Consider the following 18,379-nt stretch of genomic DNA (forward strand, 5'->3'; position numbering starts at 1 on the left):
CGCCCCGCCGCCCCGAACCGCGCCCCGCAGCCCCGAACCGCGCCCCCAGCCCCGAACCGCGCCCCGCAGCCCCGAACCGCGCCCCCAGCCCCGAACCGCGCCTCCAGCCCCGAACCGCGCCCCGCCGCCCCGAACCGCGCCTCCAGCCCCGAACCGCGCCCCGCAGCCCCGAACCGCGCCCCCAGCCCCGAACCGCGCCCCGCCGCCCCGAACCGCGCCTCCAGCCCCGAACCGCGCCCCGCAGCCCCGAACCGCGCCTCCAGCCCCGAACCGCGCCCCCAGCCCCGAACCGCGCCCCGCCGCCCCGAACCGCGCCCCGCAGCCACCCCGCTGCCCTGTCCCCCGGAGCTGCGCTCCTCCCGACGGGCACTCCCGGCACCGGGTGGCCCTCTGCATCCGTGTCACCCGTGTTCCTCCCTCCCCCCGCCCAGCCACGTGCGCCCCAAGAACAGGAGCCTGAACACCCGCCCAGCCCCATCACTCTCTGCCACTTCCGCACGCCTGGAATCCCGAACAACCCCGCTATTCCACAGCTCCCACCAGTGCCAGGACAGCCCAGGGGGCGAGGCCATTCCCGGGGTCCCGCACGGTGAGAGAGGGGGAACGCACCACAGGCACCCACGAGAAGCGTTCCCTGGGGACTTGGCACCCCAGGGACCCGCTGCGCCAAGGAAACACCACAGGCTGGGGGGTTTGCATGTTTTAATGATGGTTTAGGAGAGATGTGGATAGATGTGAGCTCACCGGAGAGCCGGGAGCTCAGGCATTCGGCAGCCCCACATGCACATGCTGACGTGAGAGCAGCTAGGCACACGACCCCGAGCCCGACAGGCAGCCAGCCGGCCAGTGCCCCGTGCACCCCACATCCTCCCAACACCAGGGTTTCCCAAGGGCTGCCACAGCAGACGCTGTCATGGAGCATGGTTATGAACGGCACAGAGTTGCTCTCCTGGGAGAGAGCTGCCCGTGTAGAACAAGAAATGCTGGGAGCAGGGACATGCAAGCAGTCCTGAAGGGCACTGGTCACAGTCACCTGGATGAAACCAGGGTTTGAGCCTTTCTTAAGACTTCTCCGGCATTCTCCATGGACTGTGGGCAGCCACCAGATTTCAGCAGAAGCACAACATGACTAACTTGTATGGAACAAGCCACGTGGGAGTTACCTGAAACCCAGAGTCCAGTGGGACCAGACCCTGCTGGACAACGCAGCCAGAACACCTGGGCCAGAAATTCTTCATGGATGACATGAAGGGATACAACTAAGACTAGAGACATTCTGCAATATGGTAGGTGTCTTCTGGAAACCCAGCAGTATCCTGGGTGAAAGCTCAGGAAAGAGAGTAAGACCTTTTCTATTGACCTTTTAGCTGAAATAAACTAGAAAACATTTATTGTTGTATATTCCTAAAAAAAGAAACAACCAAAAGTCTCACAGGGGCTTGTGAGCATCACTTGCAAGGTGCACCCATGGCTGCAATGCCCAGGCCTCAGCCACACACACATCCTCTACTCCACCTCATAGCTAATATTTTGGGCAAAACTTTAGGCACCGTGCTCTCTGTCCTTTATCATTTACCTTCTGTGCTTTACTTTGAGGGGCACTTTGAGAGAAGGTGGAAATTACACATTTTCCTCCAGAGGATGTTGCTTATTCCTGAAAAATTCAGCAGAGGATTAAAGTGTCCCTGAAACACTACCTCCCCCAAGCCCAGCTGGAAAGGCAGGGTATGAATAGCTGCATCGTCTGTGGTTGTGGCTCTACCACCAAGCATTATCTAAATTTCCCTTTTGAGGAGAAGGATGGGTCTAGCACCCCAGAAAACGAGCGTTTCTCAGTTCACTGTGATGGGGAAAATCTTCTGTTCTTGTCTGCCTCGGAGCTTATGAGAGCCCAGCTGTGATCTCAGACACATCCTGGATGAGAGCAATTGCTCTGAGATCTTCCCACTGCTGGGCAAAAAAGGTGCGGTTTTTAAGCTCACCTAAGCTAAAATGAAAATGTCAGTGGAGAGATGTGATGAACTTTGCAAGCTGAGTAACAACTCTAAACAGCCCACATTTTACCTTGGTGTGTTACCACCACACTTTACCTGGACTGCAGTGAAATTCTGACACCTCTGTGCTATCATAAGGTTAGAAAACACAACCAGTCCTTCCCCCCACACCCTTCTCCCTGCTTATCACCCAGTCCTTCCTGTTAGGATTGTTTGCTGCATGAAGAACTCTGAAACCTCCATCACAAGCAGAGGTGAGTACGCCAAAGTGCTAGGTTCTTCTGAGGAAGGCAGAAATTCCATTGCTTAATTCACTTCCCATTACATACAGGCAGCTTGTAATCTCCACAATGTCTTCTTGTTTGTGAGTTACAGGGAACAGGAACCAGTTTCTTTCCATGACCATCTCTCCCTGCCAGAGGGATGTGCTGGGCTCACACTGGAAATTCAGATACACTTCACAAGGTAGGAAACATGACAGGGATTTAGGTTATACTTGCAGCAGATGTTAGCTCTGAAATTCAGAGACCTCAAGGAATTTAACCTCTCCTTCCCCCCAAAGCACCTGATTTCCCAGATGTGTGGCAAACAGGAATCTCTCTCCTGGTCTACAAAACCTCACCCACCTTCCCCCTAGCTAAGATCAAGTTGTGGACTGTGTTCAGTGCAGAAGATTGCAGTATTTGTCAGACGGAGGAGAGTAAAATTGGCTGGATCAAATGGGATTTGGGTAGAAAGGTTTCAGGTTCAAGCCTCAAGTAAAATATGAAGGTGAAAGCTGAGAGAAGAGCCTAAATTCACTGCAGTGCCTCAGAAGAAACTGGGATCAGGTTTCTGCTACTTGAAACACTCAGCACAAAGTGATGCTGGAAATCCTACAGCCTGCCGGTGAGCTCCGAGGGGGTGTCTCTACCTCTTTTAAGCAGAATCCAACTGCCTCAGACTGGGACAGACATTGATTCAAATCTCAATACGAAAAGGGATAGCTATAAATAAAGAAAATCACCTTCCTTGCTTGGGTTAATTCACCACCTGCAGTTCAGCACCCTTTTGCCAGCCACTGCCTGGGCGTTCAGCCCACCAACTTGGAAAATAACCTAAGGAAACTGACTTCTTGGTGTTCCCGGTTTTAGGCACCCTGCGATGCCAGAGAGCTTGCTCCTTTCTATGTAACAGAGCAGGAACAAAGGAAAGGAGTCACCTATTTGGAGCCAAGCTAAGGCACTAATGATGCAGTAGGTGAGGAAAGAATAAACACAGCGGGAGGAGGACAACTCCATCGTTCTCTTCACTCGATTCCCTTAAAAAACCCAATGTTATCTCTATAGAAAAGGAGGAGCTAATCCAGCATTACAGTATCCCTGCTGGGGTTTCATATTAAGGTTGTTTTGTTGTTCTCCCAGAGAGATTTGTTTCAGGTATCAAAGTCACAGGAGCTGTTTCTAAAGTGGATTTTGGTGAATGCAGGCAGAGTTATCTGAGCAGCTCTGGCTCATCGCAGCTCTGTGAGGATGCCTGTTTTGTTGTTTTTCCCTGTGGTCTCCCAGAAAATATGAAGCCTGTCTCTATCACTTTTTGGCATGTTACTGAGATAAGCCACCAAACTGTGCTGACCCGGGGGGTGCAGTCTGTCCCTGTTCACAGCAGTGGCAGTTGTGTTGTCATCACAGCTTGATGAAGATCGATGATGACTGGCTCATCTTCTGCCCAGTGTCATTGAGGGGGAAAACGCTGGAGATGGCTACATCCACAATTCCTTGGCAGAGCTCTGCATACAGCTTCCTAAGAGATGAGAGAGAGAGAATCAGATACCCAGGCAGGACAAACCAGCAGACCCCTGGCCAATTTTTATGTAGGAATGCATTTTCCCAGCAGGATCTACAAGATCCTATTCCCATTACAAGGAGTTTCAGGGTGGCAAACAGGAGGAGAGCAGTATCTATTCCACCTCCTCCCTGTTTACACCAAAAACTATCTTCTTTTTCCATGGTGATAATTCCCAATATTCACAAAGGACCACAAAACCCATTATCTATGTTTACAGTCAGGTCAGGCTCCACACCCTCAGGCCCCAGACTTGAGTCTCCACAAGATGCACAGGGGCAGAAAACATCTCAGGGCTCCCTGTACCAGTCTTCCAACTCAGGGAGTTAGGATTTACTGCACCAGACCCTGTTCACAAGGGAATGTGCCCCAGAGGGGCTGCTCTGATGCATTCCTGGTTTGACGAAATGTGCTGGGGTGCAGCTGTACACATCAGCTTGTGACCAGGCACAGGGGCTTCACAGGACCCTCAGACATGTGGGATGTGTTTCACCATGGCACAGCTCGTGCACAGCAGGATTAGGGAGAAGAGAGACAAAGTGTTTGAGATGAGTTAACAACAGCTTCATTTTCTGCTGGAGGAAATACACGTGTAACCTCCCTGAATGCGCTGGCATCTGGGACATATTTAGTACCACAGGTGTTTTTCCCAGGATTAACAATGTCTTTTACTCCATGGCACTGGGGCTATGTGACAGTAAGGTGTTTTTTCAGCTCCTGGGAATGTTACTGCTTTCAGCAGCCATTTTTTTTCCCTCTTTAAATGGAAGCTGTGTGATACGAGTGCTATAAATTAGAGTAACCCTGAACAGGAGAAGTCACAAATAGCCAAAATCTACCTCAGCTGCTTTCAATCTTCCAAGTGCCCAACAAAGCCCTTGCTCTTCCAAGAGGCACAAAACAAACAGGGCACTGCTGCAATCCAAATCCAGGAACAGCCAAATTCTACCCATACAGCAACACAGGGAGGTGCAAGGCAGTATTGCACCCTGATGCACACTGTGAACAGGGCATCCTGGACACAGAAAGCTCCCCAAGCTGTAGCCCTGAAAAGGCTGCTGAACAGGCTGCCTGGTAGATTTGACCTGCATTTTTTGTCTCCTGCTAGTGATGATTTAATCTAATTTAATCAAATCTAATCTGATCAAATTCTAATGCAGTGGTGTATGGCCTGTTCTGTTTCGCTGGGTTTTTTTTTAATATGATACAGATGCTCACTTAGCAAAAATGTCTGGTCTCCTGCAGTCGTCTCAATCATGTAATACAGCACCTCCCAGTGTGCCTACACAGAGATGTTCATGGCCAGGGCTGTTTGGCTGTTCCAGCTTCCCTGTGGCTGCTGGAAGAAGCTATAATCCAATCTCTGCGATACCAAAAGGGTTAATTCAATTTTTACTGTGCCTCCGAACTCTTAGCAGAGAAACAAAGCATGCAAAATCTGCTTTTCCACCAAGGACGGCTGGAAGATAAGAAGACATCTGGCTCAGGAATGCAGGCACAGCCAAAACAAGGACTGAATCTGGGAACCTGGGGAGGGTTTTTTGGTAATGGGCAAATTGTAATACGTATGTAGTGACTGTATATAAGCAACCCACTTGTAAAATCACGTGAGCACATAAAGTCAGGAGTTATCCCTCGTGTGACCTGAATAAATGATGCCCTTCTTAACACTAAATTGGTGTTAAGGAGTCTTTATTCCAGTTTTCAGAGATTTGGTAACATCTGCAGCATCCACAGTGGGCACTGGGGTCCTACTGCCTGCAAATTTAGTCACTCACTTCCAGCTGCTGCCCTTAATGCTACCTACTCATTTAACACGTGTTCATACAAAGAGCAGCCACCAGTGGCTCCACAGGAGAGACTGAGAAACAATCTGACTCCCAAAGCATTGAATCTGCAAACATAACTTCAACCCAAGAGTAATAAAAATGACCCAAGTTGTATTCAAACCCATTTGTTAAAAACCCAGGTTAGTGCCCCATCTCATGTGGGAAAGAAGCTGGGGGATACCAAACACTGAGACAGGAGCAAAGAACCCAAACTGGCACTTGGAGCAGTGTCCAGTGTTAGCCTGAAAAACTCCCTTGCCGTTCACTTTCTTTCACCTTTTTCACTTGGAGCTGGGACATAGCCACATTTTGGGTGACACATGTGAATGGTAGCATCACAAGGGTATTCCAGAAGCTGATTTACTCACTGGGCACATGCTGGGGCCCCGTTGACTTCTATTAGCCAGACCTTCAGCTCCTCATCCACCATGAAGTCGAAGCCAAAGAGCTGGAAGCTCTGGTAGTGAAGATGCTTCGTGCTGATTGCAGGCTCTATACACATAAGGCAGCTTCTGTGAAGGGAAAAGCAGAAACTCAGGGTTAAGGCTGCTGTGGACACGTGCATTGCACAGTTAAGTGACAGGGGGCTGCCCTGGAACTGCCCCAAATTACAAGTTATGTCCAACACACGCCATGGTAACCAGGTCTGTGCAAGTGAGATCCCATGCCCACGTAAATCCACGTGGGGACACCCCTGAGTTTACTCACAAAGAGCTGGAGAGCAGCATCCTCCCTCACTACTGGGTCAGGCAAGCTGAAAAACACGATATGCAATGCCACAGAGGGCTGCAGCAGGTCCCCAGGGAATTGCCACTGCATGCTCATTTGCCTCCAAGTCCCTCAAAGGTTATGCCATGTCTTTTTAGTGCAATCAACAGCAATGGGGTACTTGCAAAGCAAGTTCCTTCAGGAAGGACTGCTTTGTCAAGACCTGGAATCTCTGCAGCACCAAGACCTCTCTCCAGGCACTTTCTATGCCCAGGAGGGAACTGGCTCCGTGTGGACTGAGTAAGATGACCTAGGCAAAAGCCATGTGCTGCTGCTTGCTGATGGTGGGCGAAGAAGCATCCAGAGTCCAGACTTGGGTCCAGCTTTACTTCCCCTGTAGCCCCTTTTTTTAATCTCAACCTCTCCCAGCCCTGTCTTTTGACCTGCTCTCTTCCCTTTTCATTCCATCCTTCTCCAGCCACAGCTGGCAAAACACAGAGACATGGACACATACCATTGGGGCAACTGCACTCACGGAGGTGCCTTTTCATTGAGCAGTGACATGGGCGTATTTATGGCCTTATCTTAAATTTATGCAATTGAAACCCTTCCCTTCTTGGTCTGCCTGCTTCCCCAGCTGTGTCCACACACAATCCCTGTCCCTGAAGGGTTATGTTCTCCTTGGCAGCAGGCAGCTGGCTACCTTATTATGTGTTTGATTTGCAGTAAGATGCTATTCTCAAGAGTTGTGTTCAGGGCATCCATCAGATACTGGTTGAACTCCTCGAAGAACATTTCATTCCCTTCCTCATACCGCCCGTAGTTTTTGGAATATTCCTTCTGAATGCAGTGATTGGTCAAGTGGCAGGTTTTGTCCTGGAAATTAGCACTGTTATACGGTTCGGAAGAGGTCCGCAGGACACCCTCTCTGTAGAGGTAGATATTATATTGATGATCCACGAGAACCCAGCTCCTGGGGGACAGGAGAACAAACTCTAGTCTCAGTGGCTCAAAAAGAAACAGCAATAAAAAGAAACCTGGTATTGCAAAGGCAGAAAGGGTTACCTGATGTCAAACTTGCGATGCCCTGGCTCTAAAAGTAGAGGATTCTCCAGGTATTTCTGAATCACATGCACTTGTCCCTGCTCATCGATGAAGTCCAGGAGCTCTGCAGCCTCCGAAGAAATCAGGATCCCTTCCCCTGGCACAGAAAGTTGAAGACAAAATTATGTAGAGGATCCTTCCACCTTTGTTGGAGTTTTTCAGGCCCCAAGTGGACTGTGGCTCATCAGCCCAAAAAGCAACATGCAAGAGCCTATGGCCCCAGGGCTGGCCTAAGCAATGTCACATTCACTCTGTGGGAACGAATCTGTGGAGGCATCTCTTTCTTACCATGCCACGGCTCTTTGGCTCCCCAGAAACCAGGCCTAATGCAAATGGGAATCAAGGGGATCTGATATGGCACAGCCTGCCCAGGGCACATCTGTAGGGGGGTGGCTGCTGAGGTGTGAGGAGATGCACAGCAGACAGAGACCTGGGCAAGCAGTGAGGCAGCTGCTTGGTTTGAGGGCATTTTGTTTTCTTTTATGTCTTTTTTTTCTTCCTATCTAGCTTGGCAGGAGTAGGAAAGTGTGGTGGTGTTTTTATGTGGCACTTGATGAATTTGGTTTTGTTTTTCCATGGTTTTCAGCAGTTTATAGAGAACAGGGGGGTTGGCACATTTTCTGTAAAGATTCTTGCCTTTCTTTTTTATCTGGGGAGGAAAGTTTGTGGGTTTTTTTAACCTAGACTCAAGACTTTCTTTCCCTGTCTGGCTTCTCTGGCTGCCAGAGGCAGTCACACATGCACACTTGTGCAGTGTTGCCCTGCTCACTGAGTTCATTTATGTTATTATTAAAATCATTGCTGAATAAGGAAAAGTACTATTTTAAATTGTTCATCCATGTAGTCAGTGATCCTGCTGTGGAAGCTCTTCATTAAAAAAATGAACTGCGCCTTTTAAATACTCCCACATTTTGGCTGAAGCTGTCACTGTTCATTTCTCGCAAGAGTCCCAATAGGAAAATTCTGTTGCAGAGCACTGAAGAGAGACCATTTTCCTTCTGGGATTTCATAAAGGAATGGCATGGTGCCAGGAGGGATAAGCCAGCTCAGGTAGAGTTATCAAACACTCCTCTGGCATTATGCGCCTTGTTGAGGCACTCGTTAACTTTTTGGACCAAACTTGATGACTTAAGTCTTAATTTTGTGCTGAATGTTTTTGAGAAAAGACTGTGCAAAAAAACCCCACTCTTCGAGTGGGAACTGAAGGGATAATAGAGGTTTGGAGCACAGGCAGAGTTTGACAGGACCATCCCATGAAAAATGCTCCTAGCTATGACTTCTGAAGGTCGCTGCCAGCACGGCCCTGGAGGAACTCCCACTGCTCCATTCTCTGCTCAGCTTTCTAGCCCTACTGACCTCCCATTCATCCCAGTAGCCTCCACTGACAGGAAGTCTGTCCTCAAGGTCTTTTTCTCACCCATGCTCTATGCAGGGGGCAAGATTTTTTAGTCTCCTGATCAGAGCGGAGCAAGGCAGAACCTTGCACTGGCACAGCTTCAGGCTTTGTCCTGGGGGAAGGAGGGAAACAACATCCCTAAGGCAGTAAAGCCTCTGTAGTGGGGAGATCAGCAGGCACCAATTCCACACTGGACAGATGGCAAACCAAGGGGAGGGTCAGTCTAACTGGGCACCCAGGCAGCAACCCAGTGAGGCAGCAAAACAGCTTATGTGGGGCAGCTGTCCCTGCTCTCAAAGAAAACACCAAAACCTCCAGCCACAGTTGCAAACTCTTAAAACGTTTGAGTCAGGGCATCCAAAACCTTTAAATTTCCTGTTACTGATGGATAACCAAGCCTCTCTTAGACCTGTCCCAAGACAGGGGCTGTGCCTGAGCTGTATATTTCTTGGTAATTAGCACCAACAAGCTTTCTTCATCAGAAGTAATCCCCAGACATGTAAAACTTCCCTCTAGAAGATATTACCATGAGACTCTGCTTTCCACTTCAATTTGCAGCAGCACACTGATGAATACAAAAGGCCACTCTGCTTTAGTGCAGAAAAGATGAGATCACACTTGCATAAAGTATCTGAAGAGTCTGAACCTCCTCAGCCTGGAGCAGACCACAGCAACTGCCTTTTCAAATGCCCAGATGGGTTTTTTGCCAGTTTACCACACAGAAACACATTCCCAAACTGGCATAACAAAAGGACTCATCTGTCCTTTGTTCCTGATGAAAATACTCTTCCAATACTTCTTGGTGACTCAGCCAAGAGAGCAGAACAGAGAGAGAAGCCAGTGTGAAGGACAGTTTTATCGCACAGCCTCCCTGCAACCAGTTCTGGCTTTCACATTCTCTTTTTGCAAGACTGTATCCAAAGTGACTCTGCAAATATGAGTAATACATGTGGACTTGTTCCCTTTGAAAAGACCAGGTCCTTCCTCAGGCTGGGCTCTGCTGCACACATGGCAAGGTAAGTTTTTAAATACCACCATTCTCATAATGTGCCCATGGTAACACCGTAACTGACAGAGAGCACACAGTTATCAAAGCACTGCCTCTATAGCTGTGTCCAGCTATCTCATAGCTCATTACTTCTGTAAAGTGAGTGATGGAATGATCCTGGAACAAGGAAGAAGATATTACCACTTGGGTATCTATTGTCCTATTCAGATTAAATGGACAGACAGACACTGCATCGCTGGTCTTTGCTCTGGTACACTCCCCTGAGGTTTGGCTGCAATTTTGATGCACTGAGCTCGTGGCTGCTCAGCCAGTCTCTCGGTGTGACCATGGGCAGGCCACTGGCACAAGGCATCTGAGTCTGGTTGAAAGACAAGCAGGATTTCCACCCAGGAGAAGGCAAGCTTAGCTGCAGCATGGGGAGTTGGGCTCCTTGCCCTTGAAGGTTGCTGTCCTGCCTGTTGACCGCCTCCTTATATCCTGTTCTGCTCCCTCTAACCTGCTCTCCACATTCCCCTCACTTACTGGTCCCTGCTGCCTTCTTCCTGCAGCACTTTCCCACATTTTGAGGTGCATGTGTAGAGGAGTGCAGGCCCTTTCACTGCCATGCATGTTCTAGGTAGCACGTGCACACCACACTGCTTGTCGGGAACCCCGTGCTGGCTTGACTGGCATGCAGTTGGCGGATGAAGCCCTTTACAGACAGACCAGCTTGGCTCAGCCAAACCCTGGGACTCTATGGATCATGTAAAGAATGAGGAATAAAGAGAAATAGCTCCTGATGCTGGAGAATGAACCTTTGGCACCAGCTGAAGACTTGGCGATCCACACGTTGCCTTCTTTGCCTTCCCGCCGCCTGTTGTAAGCTGCCAGGAACACTTCTCGCTCATCCGTCCTCGAGTTGTTTATGAGATGGTGAATTCCATTCTGTGCTGGAGCCACGGGGGTCTTCAAGTTTGTTGGGTAAATCACATATGACTCAGGGAACCACGTGCAGGACTCCGATAGCTCAGGGCTTGTCTTGATTAGCCTGGGTAAAGAGAGAGAGGCTGTTAATCTCCAGAGTGTCCCCACCTGCACGGGGATTGTTTAATAAGGAAAGATCATCATTAACTGGGCTCTTTTGCTCAATGATGAATGGCAGCTTACAGATAGTCTGTGCTAAACTATCCTATTTTCCTTAGACCCCTGAAATTAGGGTTTCCCTAAAGACATCACGGCAACCCCAGCCCACAGCGAAGCACTACTCTTTGAACCAGAACCTGCATACTTTCATTGAATATTTTTTTGATAGCATGGATATCATGAAACTAACAGCTGAGACGTTTTCATGCAACTAGAGCTTGTGGTGCATTCCCTGCATCATCTCTGCACAAGGGAATTGAGGAGGGGTGTTTGCTGACACGGCTCGGGGCAGGAAGGATGCTGTGATCATGACTGGCAAAAGGAAAGCCAGAGCAGTAATGCTCTGTGCTGGTGCTTAGCCCTTGATCCCATTCCCACTGGGAATGTCCCAGTTGTGTATGAAGACCACTGGGAACCCACAAACAGCTACATGTTTCACATCCCAAGGTGTCTGGGATCCCTCTGGCACATCTCTCCTACCAGTAATGTGTGGAGATGCCAGCAAATTCCTGTTAGCAGAGCGCAGGCCTGTTTTCTTTCAGAGCCAAGGGAGCTGCCTGCCTCTCCAAATGCCCGTGCTTTGCTTAAGGCCAGAAGTAGAGTTCATGAGGTGCCGACTCTTTCTGTGCATTTGTGCCTCTCTGCTGAGGTGGCAGTGAGTCAGTGACACTCTGGGAGCTCTGGGGAATGTCATTTGTTGTCCTCTGGGTTCCTAAGTAGCTTGATGCGCGGTTGACCCTTCAGTTAGAAAGGTCAGCCAAGCTGCAGGGTATAAAAACAGGTGTGCAAGTGCTTTTAGCACTCTAGGTAACAGGCTAAAGAGAAATCCAGCTGAGGAGCTCTGTAAGTGCTTGTTTAAAAATACTCCTCCACTTTCTGACAAACACCATCACCACGGCCAGGAAAGCAATTGGGAAGAGGCTCTTTGCAGCGGGAGGAGAGGCCTTGGATCAGCACATGCTGTCTGCAGGACTGCATCAGTGAGAGGCAGCACAGACTCTAATGGGCAATCAAATTGCTGAAGGAGACCAAGAGCTCTGACATGAAGATATTCTAGTGGGAGCAGAGTTTGCACAGGGACGAGGGTTATTTACAATGAAAGTTCATCCATATTTCCTCAGGAGATCCTGGCATGGCAGGTCATGCAGAAATAACTCCCAGAGCTCTTCCTGGAGATGTCTCCAAGCATTTGTTTGACCAACAAATCTGATTAGCTAAAGGCACATTAGTGTCTCTTCTCTCTATGAAATAGAGAATAAAAGGAGAAGGTTTTAATTAAATGTCTACAAGGAAAAAGAGCAGCTATGTTTGGGTTTCTTTTTCCTCTAGACTTTGCTCCAATCTGATTCAATACACTCTGTGGTTTCAAGTAGATACAACTCAGTGGAAATGGCATTTCCCCTGAAGTCACAGAGAGGCCTTTGTGCACACAAACAGCTCTAGAGACCAGCCCGGGAGTCTGAAGGCAGCACATGCTAGGACACTCCCAGGGCAGCTGCTCTGTGAAATACCCTCCAAACAGGTTCAGCACTCGACAAGGGTTAGAAGAGAAGCTTCTGCCATGCCCATCTAACATTTCAGTGAATTTCTTACTTCACCAGAGATGCTTTGCGGCACAGCTTGTCTGCTCCCCTGTAGTAATTCACCAGCTGCACAAGTCCAGGTTCATGGCCTAAGAAGGGGAAACAGAGGTCAGACAAACTCCTCAGTGAATAAAGGGAAAACAGCTGCTTGGTACAAAGGACCTGTGCAGTAGGGGAAAAAAAATGGAGGCTTGTTCCTTGCCCTGCATTACAGAAATAGGCTGTAAACTGGTACTGGCTCCTGTGGTTTCTCTCATTCAGTTACAAAAAGCCAGGTAGTTACCCATTTGTTTTTAATCTGACACATCCATATTGCAAAGGAAAATAATTCTTTCCTAATTCACACTGGGAACTGGCAGCACCACCCAGAAGCGTTCTGGTGCTGGTGTAAGTTTTTAAGAACACCACTAGTGCTGGTGTAAGTTTTTAAGAACCAAGATTTCAGTAACTCTTAAATACAAGTGGAGGATGCAGGGAAACACACCATGACACAAAGATCACAGCTTAGCAAAGGGCTTCTTTTTCTTTGTCACGTACAGCAAGATTCCCTCTTGGACCTGGTATCACAAAACACTGGGAAACCTTGAAAGACTTGGAGTCTTGCTTCTTTCTAGCAGTTTGCAACAAGACCCATTGGACACCTGGGGTGGGAAGGAACCTCTGGGAATCTCTGGTCCAACCTCTTGTTCAGTCAAAGTCTGAGTATCTCTAAAGATGGAGATCCTACTGCTTCTCTAAGTCCTTGTCCCAGTGCTTGGCTGCCAACCTGTGTCCCCTTGACTATCCTGATGGCCCCTGCTATAGTCACTCCAGGGTGTTTAAGCCTTTCTTGCACTGGGAAGTCCCAAACTGGCCCCAGTATCCCACTGTGGCCTCAGCAGTGCCACAAAGAGTGCTAAACAGATGGGTACCTCCTTACCAACACTGGACTTCACACCACAGTCTTCCTGCCTTCACCTTTTCACACTACAGAAACACTTGTGCTCAGCTGGAAGCTCTCTGGGAGGGACCAGAATCCTGAAAAAGGATTCAGAGTTTTACTTATCCTCCTTGGTGCTTGCCTGGGATAAAAGGCCTGGAGGAAACATCACCTTAAATACCAGGCAGCTGCAAGATCACAGAGAGTGAATATCTATTTTCAGCCTGAAAGTCACTTCCCTGACCTGGGTCACTTTTATTCACAGATCTTTAAATACAAGATAGCTGAAAACCATCCTGCAGAAAAGATCTGTAACTTCAGGCACTTCAATGTGCAGCCAGCATGGCCAGGTTTTTTGGTTTTTTTTTTCTGAAAAGAAAATAATAAAACCCCTCATATTTTCTTCTGTTTCCAGTTTATCCTAGGGAGACACATCCTCACTGGTTTCCTGAGCATCACCACGGAGCAGTGGGCTGCAATGTAGAGTCGGGTGGCCAGCAAACAGGGAGCACGAGGCAGGAAGGGAAACTTCTGGGGCATGTTGTGAGGTCTGTGCCATGCATTTAGTGGGATTAAAAAGCTGCCAAGGCACTGACCAAAGTGGCAATCTTCTCCTGGCCAGCACAGCATAGAGTCCAGCACCCCCTGCTACATGAGGCCTCTGCAGCCTCTTCCTCCTTTCCATCCCCTCAGCACAAACTGCTTTTCTTCTGGACCCAGACACATTTTAAGGGTGCAATCCCCCAGGAATTAGGTTATCAGTGAGAGCTACAGAGGTCCCTGCAGCTAGGCAGAGACAGTGGTGCATGCTGAGAGTCCCCACTTCTCTCCGTGATCCAGCTTAGGCCCTAAGTAATGCAAATCCCTACAGTTCCCCGAATTAATGTCTGCTTCCACTGAGTAGAGCCCTTAGGAAAACCAAGCCAGCTTTGATGCAACAGTTGCTCAGGAAGACGAACCAGAGAAGATACAGCTTTTTGGAAAATGTACCAAAATAACCATGTTATTTTTGGTCTGAATCTACTGATTTCAGGCAACCAGTTCCTGCAATCGGAGGATGGTTTAAAGAAGCCAGAGCCAAAGCATGGCCCCTTCTCCACAGGTTATAGATGTGTCTTGGCTCTGAGAAATGGTTTAAGTTTTTGGGCATCCCATGGCAACACATGCTGAAAGGCTCAGTGAAGCCCTTCTATCACCCCAGGACACTTTTGGAGAATGGGTTAGTTAGAGATGGCCACAAGACCACCATGGCTGGATGTGCTGTGCATGTTCATCAAAGAACTGCACTCGTTCTGCAGTGAGGCCTGATGCTCACAGGTCCTGCATGCTGGGCATGTTAAAGCACAGGTCTGCCTGCTGCGCCTGCTGCCAGCCCATGTGAGCATCCTCACTGCCTGAGCCTCTCCTGGCGCTTCCCTGCCTGCTGCAGACACCCCAGTGCTGGGAGGTGACCAGATGGCATTGCCATGTGATGGGGACTTTCCACTCACAAATGTGGAGGAGACAAGAGAGAGGTGCTAGAGCTGGTGACTTGCAAATCTGAAAGAGCAGCCAGAGATGAGTCTCTGCTGCAAGAAAGGGGCTGCAAAACCATCCTGCACCAGAGCTGCTGGAGTGAGGGGGCTCGGCCTGTTCTGATGTTTCTCCAGCCAGAAGCAGTGCTGCAAAATCACCCCAGAAAGAAAGAAACCAGGACCGAGATGACAGTGCATCCCTGCTCCCCACCACACCCTGCAACACTGCCAGGGCCTGGCTCAGCTCCCCCTGCTTGTGGGCACTCTCCCTCTCTGCTCCTGGGCTCTGCACCATCCAGCGGGGCAGAGGGCCAGGGTGGCTGTGCCATGGGACAGGCTGTGCCGTGGGACAAACCTGCACAGGGCAGCTCCCAGAACCCTGCGTGTTGGCAGGGCGACAGTGGGGGCCAGGTAGCAGGGGAAAAGGTGGTAGGGCAGGGGGTGTATGGGGCCCTACATACACAGGGCCTCTGGAATTACCCACACCTTGCTCCAGGCAGGGACTAGTGCCATCACCCTCACCAAGCCCTGCAGAGGCACATCCCCACCAGTCTCAGCTCTGGAGTGAAGGTTTGAGCGTGCCCGGCTCAGTCCTGTTCTGCCTCCTGTGTCAAACAGCAGAAACACCCCCATAACACATAAGCTCAGCACCGCAGTGTCCCTGCCCAGCACCCGGCAGGGAATGACACTGGAACCACCGCGACCCCACAAGCGCACGCTGTTTGTCGGAAGCCCCCTGCAGTGGTGCAAACAGCCCCAAGGGCACTGCCGCAGGGCAAGGAAGGCACTCCGGGAAGCAGGGGCTCCACCCGGACGAGGGGCCGGGATCCTGAGGTCTGAAACTTGTCACATGGGGGTCTCCGGGTGCCCCTTTCCCATCCCCGCCCCTCCCACTGCTGCACCACAGCTCAGGCCTCAAGCTGGGCGGGGGTGTTTTGGGGGTGAAATCACTCTCCGGGAGCTGGGGAAGGGGATCCTTCGAGGCCTGGCTGCCGTCAGCAGGGCCCGCAGAGAGCCCTGCCGGGCGTCAGGAGGCGGCTGCACAGAGATCCCGCAGTGCCTGAGCTTTGTTCGGGCGCCGGAGGCCGGGGTGGCCGCCGAGCCGCAGTGCCAAGGAGCCGCGGGTCGGGGAGTCCCGGGGACAGGGAGCCGCGGGGACAGCGGCAGGGCGGCGAGCGGGGCTGGCGGGCACCGCCTCCCGAACCGCGGGGGCTTTGCCGGGGCGCGCCCCGCCCGTGCCCACAGCGGTGGCGGAAGGCTGCGGCGACCCGCGGCGGGGGACACCGGGGACGGCAGGGCACAGTGGCAGCCACAGACCGAAGAGGACCAGGGAGAAGCCGGGCCCTGCTGCCGGCGGGGGCGGGCGCGGGGAGGACCCTTACCGAGCCTGCCGAAGGGGAGCCGGTTCCTCTCGCCCAGCATCAGGTTGAAGCGGGGGTTGTCCCTGCGGAGGCGCCGCCACTGCCCGCTGGCCAGCAGCAGCCGGCTCACCTCGGTGTACACGCTGCTGCCCTCGTCCCGCACCACGAAGGTGTACATGGTGGCGGGGCAGGGGGGAAGGGGCTCCCCGCCCTACCCCCGGCTGCTCATGGGGCCCCGCCGCAGCCCAGGCAGGGCCCTGCGCGGCCGCCGCCGCCCGGCCCGGCTCCGCATGGCCGGGGCCGCCGCCCCCGCTCACCGCCCGACAGCCTGCCCAGGCGGGGACTGACCCGGAACCAGAACCGCCCTCCTGATCCCGGTCCTGATCCTGATCCGATTCCTGCTGCTCCTCCTCTCCGCCCCGTTACGCCGTGCAGCCGCCGGGGGCGGGGCCATGCGCGCCGGGCGCCCGCAGCGGGCCGGGCCTGCCGCCGCTCCCCGGTGCGGCACCGGCCGGGGTGTCCCCTGTCCCCCAGCCCAGGCTTGGTCCCTGCAGTGCTGCCCCCACCGCTCCCCTCCGGTGCTCAAGACCCGCGGGGGATGCTCACCCTCCCTCCCCGTGGGTCGCCGCCGCCGGGCTCGGACCGCCAGCCGTGGGTGTCGGTGCTGTGCACACGAGTCCCGGGGCTGCAGCTCAGCTCTGAGCCAGTCGATCTTCTTCCTAACCCATTTGACTCTTCACTTCTTGTCTTCTCATACGTTACAACCCAATTTGGTCTTTCTGGATGTGAAAAGGTCTTGTTTGTTACCATCACTTCTGTCTTCCTCACAAACAAACCTGCAGCAGACCAAAGATACCTCATAAATTGAAAACTTGGAAGTCAGATTTCGTCCCCACCACAAATCAGGTTTGTCTTAACAAACCTATCAGTAATGAAAATTCTTAGGTTTTGAGTTGGTTAATGTTCTGTTTTTCCTACAGTTACTGTATGAGTAATGACATCAGCATTGCATGCTCTAGCTGGTTGCTGTAAATCATGATATATTTCCAAGAAATAAAGACCCTTTTGCTGAAGGAAACACAGATCGGTCACGACCTGCACATTGCCTTTTCTTTTTTTGACAGCACAAGGTAAGGTGTTAAGTGATTCATGGATGGAAAAAGTTAATTTAAAAAATAGCTACTCTCTTATAGCAGCTAAAAAAATTCTCCAGGCAGCTTGTTTTTGCTAGGAGGTGCTCTTGGACCTGGGATTGGATGTGCCTCTGCATCTGTTTTCAGATGCATCCTCAGTGTGTGTTCTCCTCACGGTGTTGTGCATGGTTTAGCTTAAAACACCTCACAGCCCAGGGAATCACAGAGCACCTGGGACTCAGATCCTGAAGCCATTCCCTCTTCCCAATTTGGGCACGTGCTGTTTATCAGGATTCCAAATTTATAGGAATTCCAGTTGATAATTTGGTGGTTCATCTCTGTTGTTTACGTAATTAAGTGCAAGAGGCAAAGATACTCCATAAAGTTAAGATCAGTGTATCAGACCAGTAAGCAGAATGGAGTCCAGTAATGAACTGCTCAATATTCCATGCAAAGTTTCCTGTAGCAAGGTGGATTTTGTGTTTGGGGTTTGGGTTTTTTTTTTGCTTTTGGGGGTTTTTTGTGTTTTGTTTGGTTTTGTTTCTTTTTGTTTGTTTGTTTGGGTTTTTTTTCTTGTTGGTTGGTTGGTTTTTTGGGTTTTTGGTTGTTATGTTTCATTTTGGTTTTTTCTATACCTTAAAGTATAGCTCTTGCATACACACTAGATTTAAATGGAAAACCTTTTTTCTTCTTTGTGTCTGTAGGGAAAATGCTTGCAGTTAACCCATTCTCAGTGGGATTCCTGCATGTCCTTTTTGCTGGTTTTGAGCTTCAGTGTGAAAATTGTCCGGACCTTTTCTAAAGACAAGAAATATTTGTAGCTACAGTTTATGGTTTAAAATAAACCATAAATTACCACCCAGCTGGATTTATTACAGCTTAT

At 50.6% G+C, this 18,379-nt stretch overlaps 1 protein-coding gene and 1 long non-coding RNA gene across 2 annotated transcripts; one reads left to right on the forward strand and one right to left on the reverse strand.

Annotated features, from left to right (window-relative positions):
• Positions 1-685: 685 nt before the first annotated feature.
• Positions 686-16,787, reverse strand: TTL (tubulin tyrosine ligase). Its single transcript, XM_032104249.1, has 7 exons — positions 16,385-16,787; positions 12,580-12,658; positions 10,659-10,891; positions 7,421-7,556; positions 7,059-7,328; positions 6,016-6,159; positions 686-3,776 (listed from the first exon to the last, which is right to left on the reverse strand). The coding sequence occupies exons 1-7, from the start codon at positions 16,539-16,541 to the stop codon at positions 3,659-3,661; spliced, it is 1,137 nt and encodes a 378-aa protein (XP_031960140.1). The 5' UTR covers positions 16,542-16,787; the 3' UTR covers positions 686-3,658.
• Positions 16,788-16,818: 31 nt separating this feature from the next.
• LOC116441873 lies at positions 16,819-18,358 on the forward strand. The gene is made up of 3 exons (XR_004239261.1): positions 16,819-17,269; positions 17,344-17,493; positions 18,201-18,358. It is a non-coding gene; the product is annotated as an uncharacterized LOC116441873 (long non-coding RNA).
• Positions 18,359-18,379: the final 21 nt, after the last annotated feature.

The sequence above is a fragment of the Corvus moneduloides genome, chromosome 3 (assembly GCF_009650955.1).
Source record: "Corvus moneduloides isolate bCorMon1 chromosome 3, bCorMon1.pri, whole genome shotgun sequence".
Lineage (NCBI taxonomy): Eukaryota > Metazoa > Chordata > Aves > Passeriformes > Corvidae > Corvus > Corvus moneduloides.

Bases quoted from the DNA above. Each gene is read 5' to 3' on its own strand.
- TTL (XM_032104249.1), bottom strand. From the start codon at position 16,541: ATGTACACCTTCGTGGTGCGGGACGAGGGCAGCAGCGTGTACACCGAG. The intron at 7,329-7,420 runs GTAACCCTTTCT...CCTGTCCCCCAG, and splicing joins CATCGCAAGTTTGACATCAG to GAGCTGGGTTCTCGTGGATC. The intron at 3,777-6,015 runs GTGAGTAAATCA...CTCATCTCTTAG, and splicing joins GGGGCCCCAGCATGTGCCCA to GAAGCTGTATGCAGAGCTCT.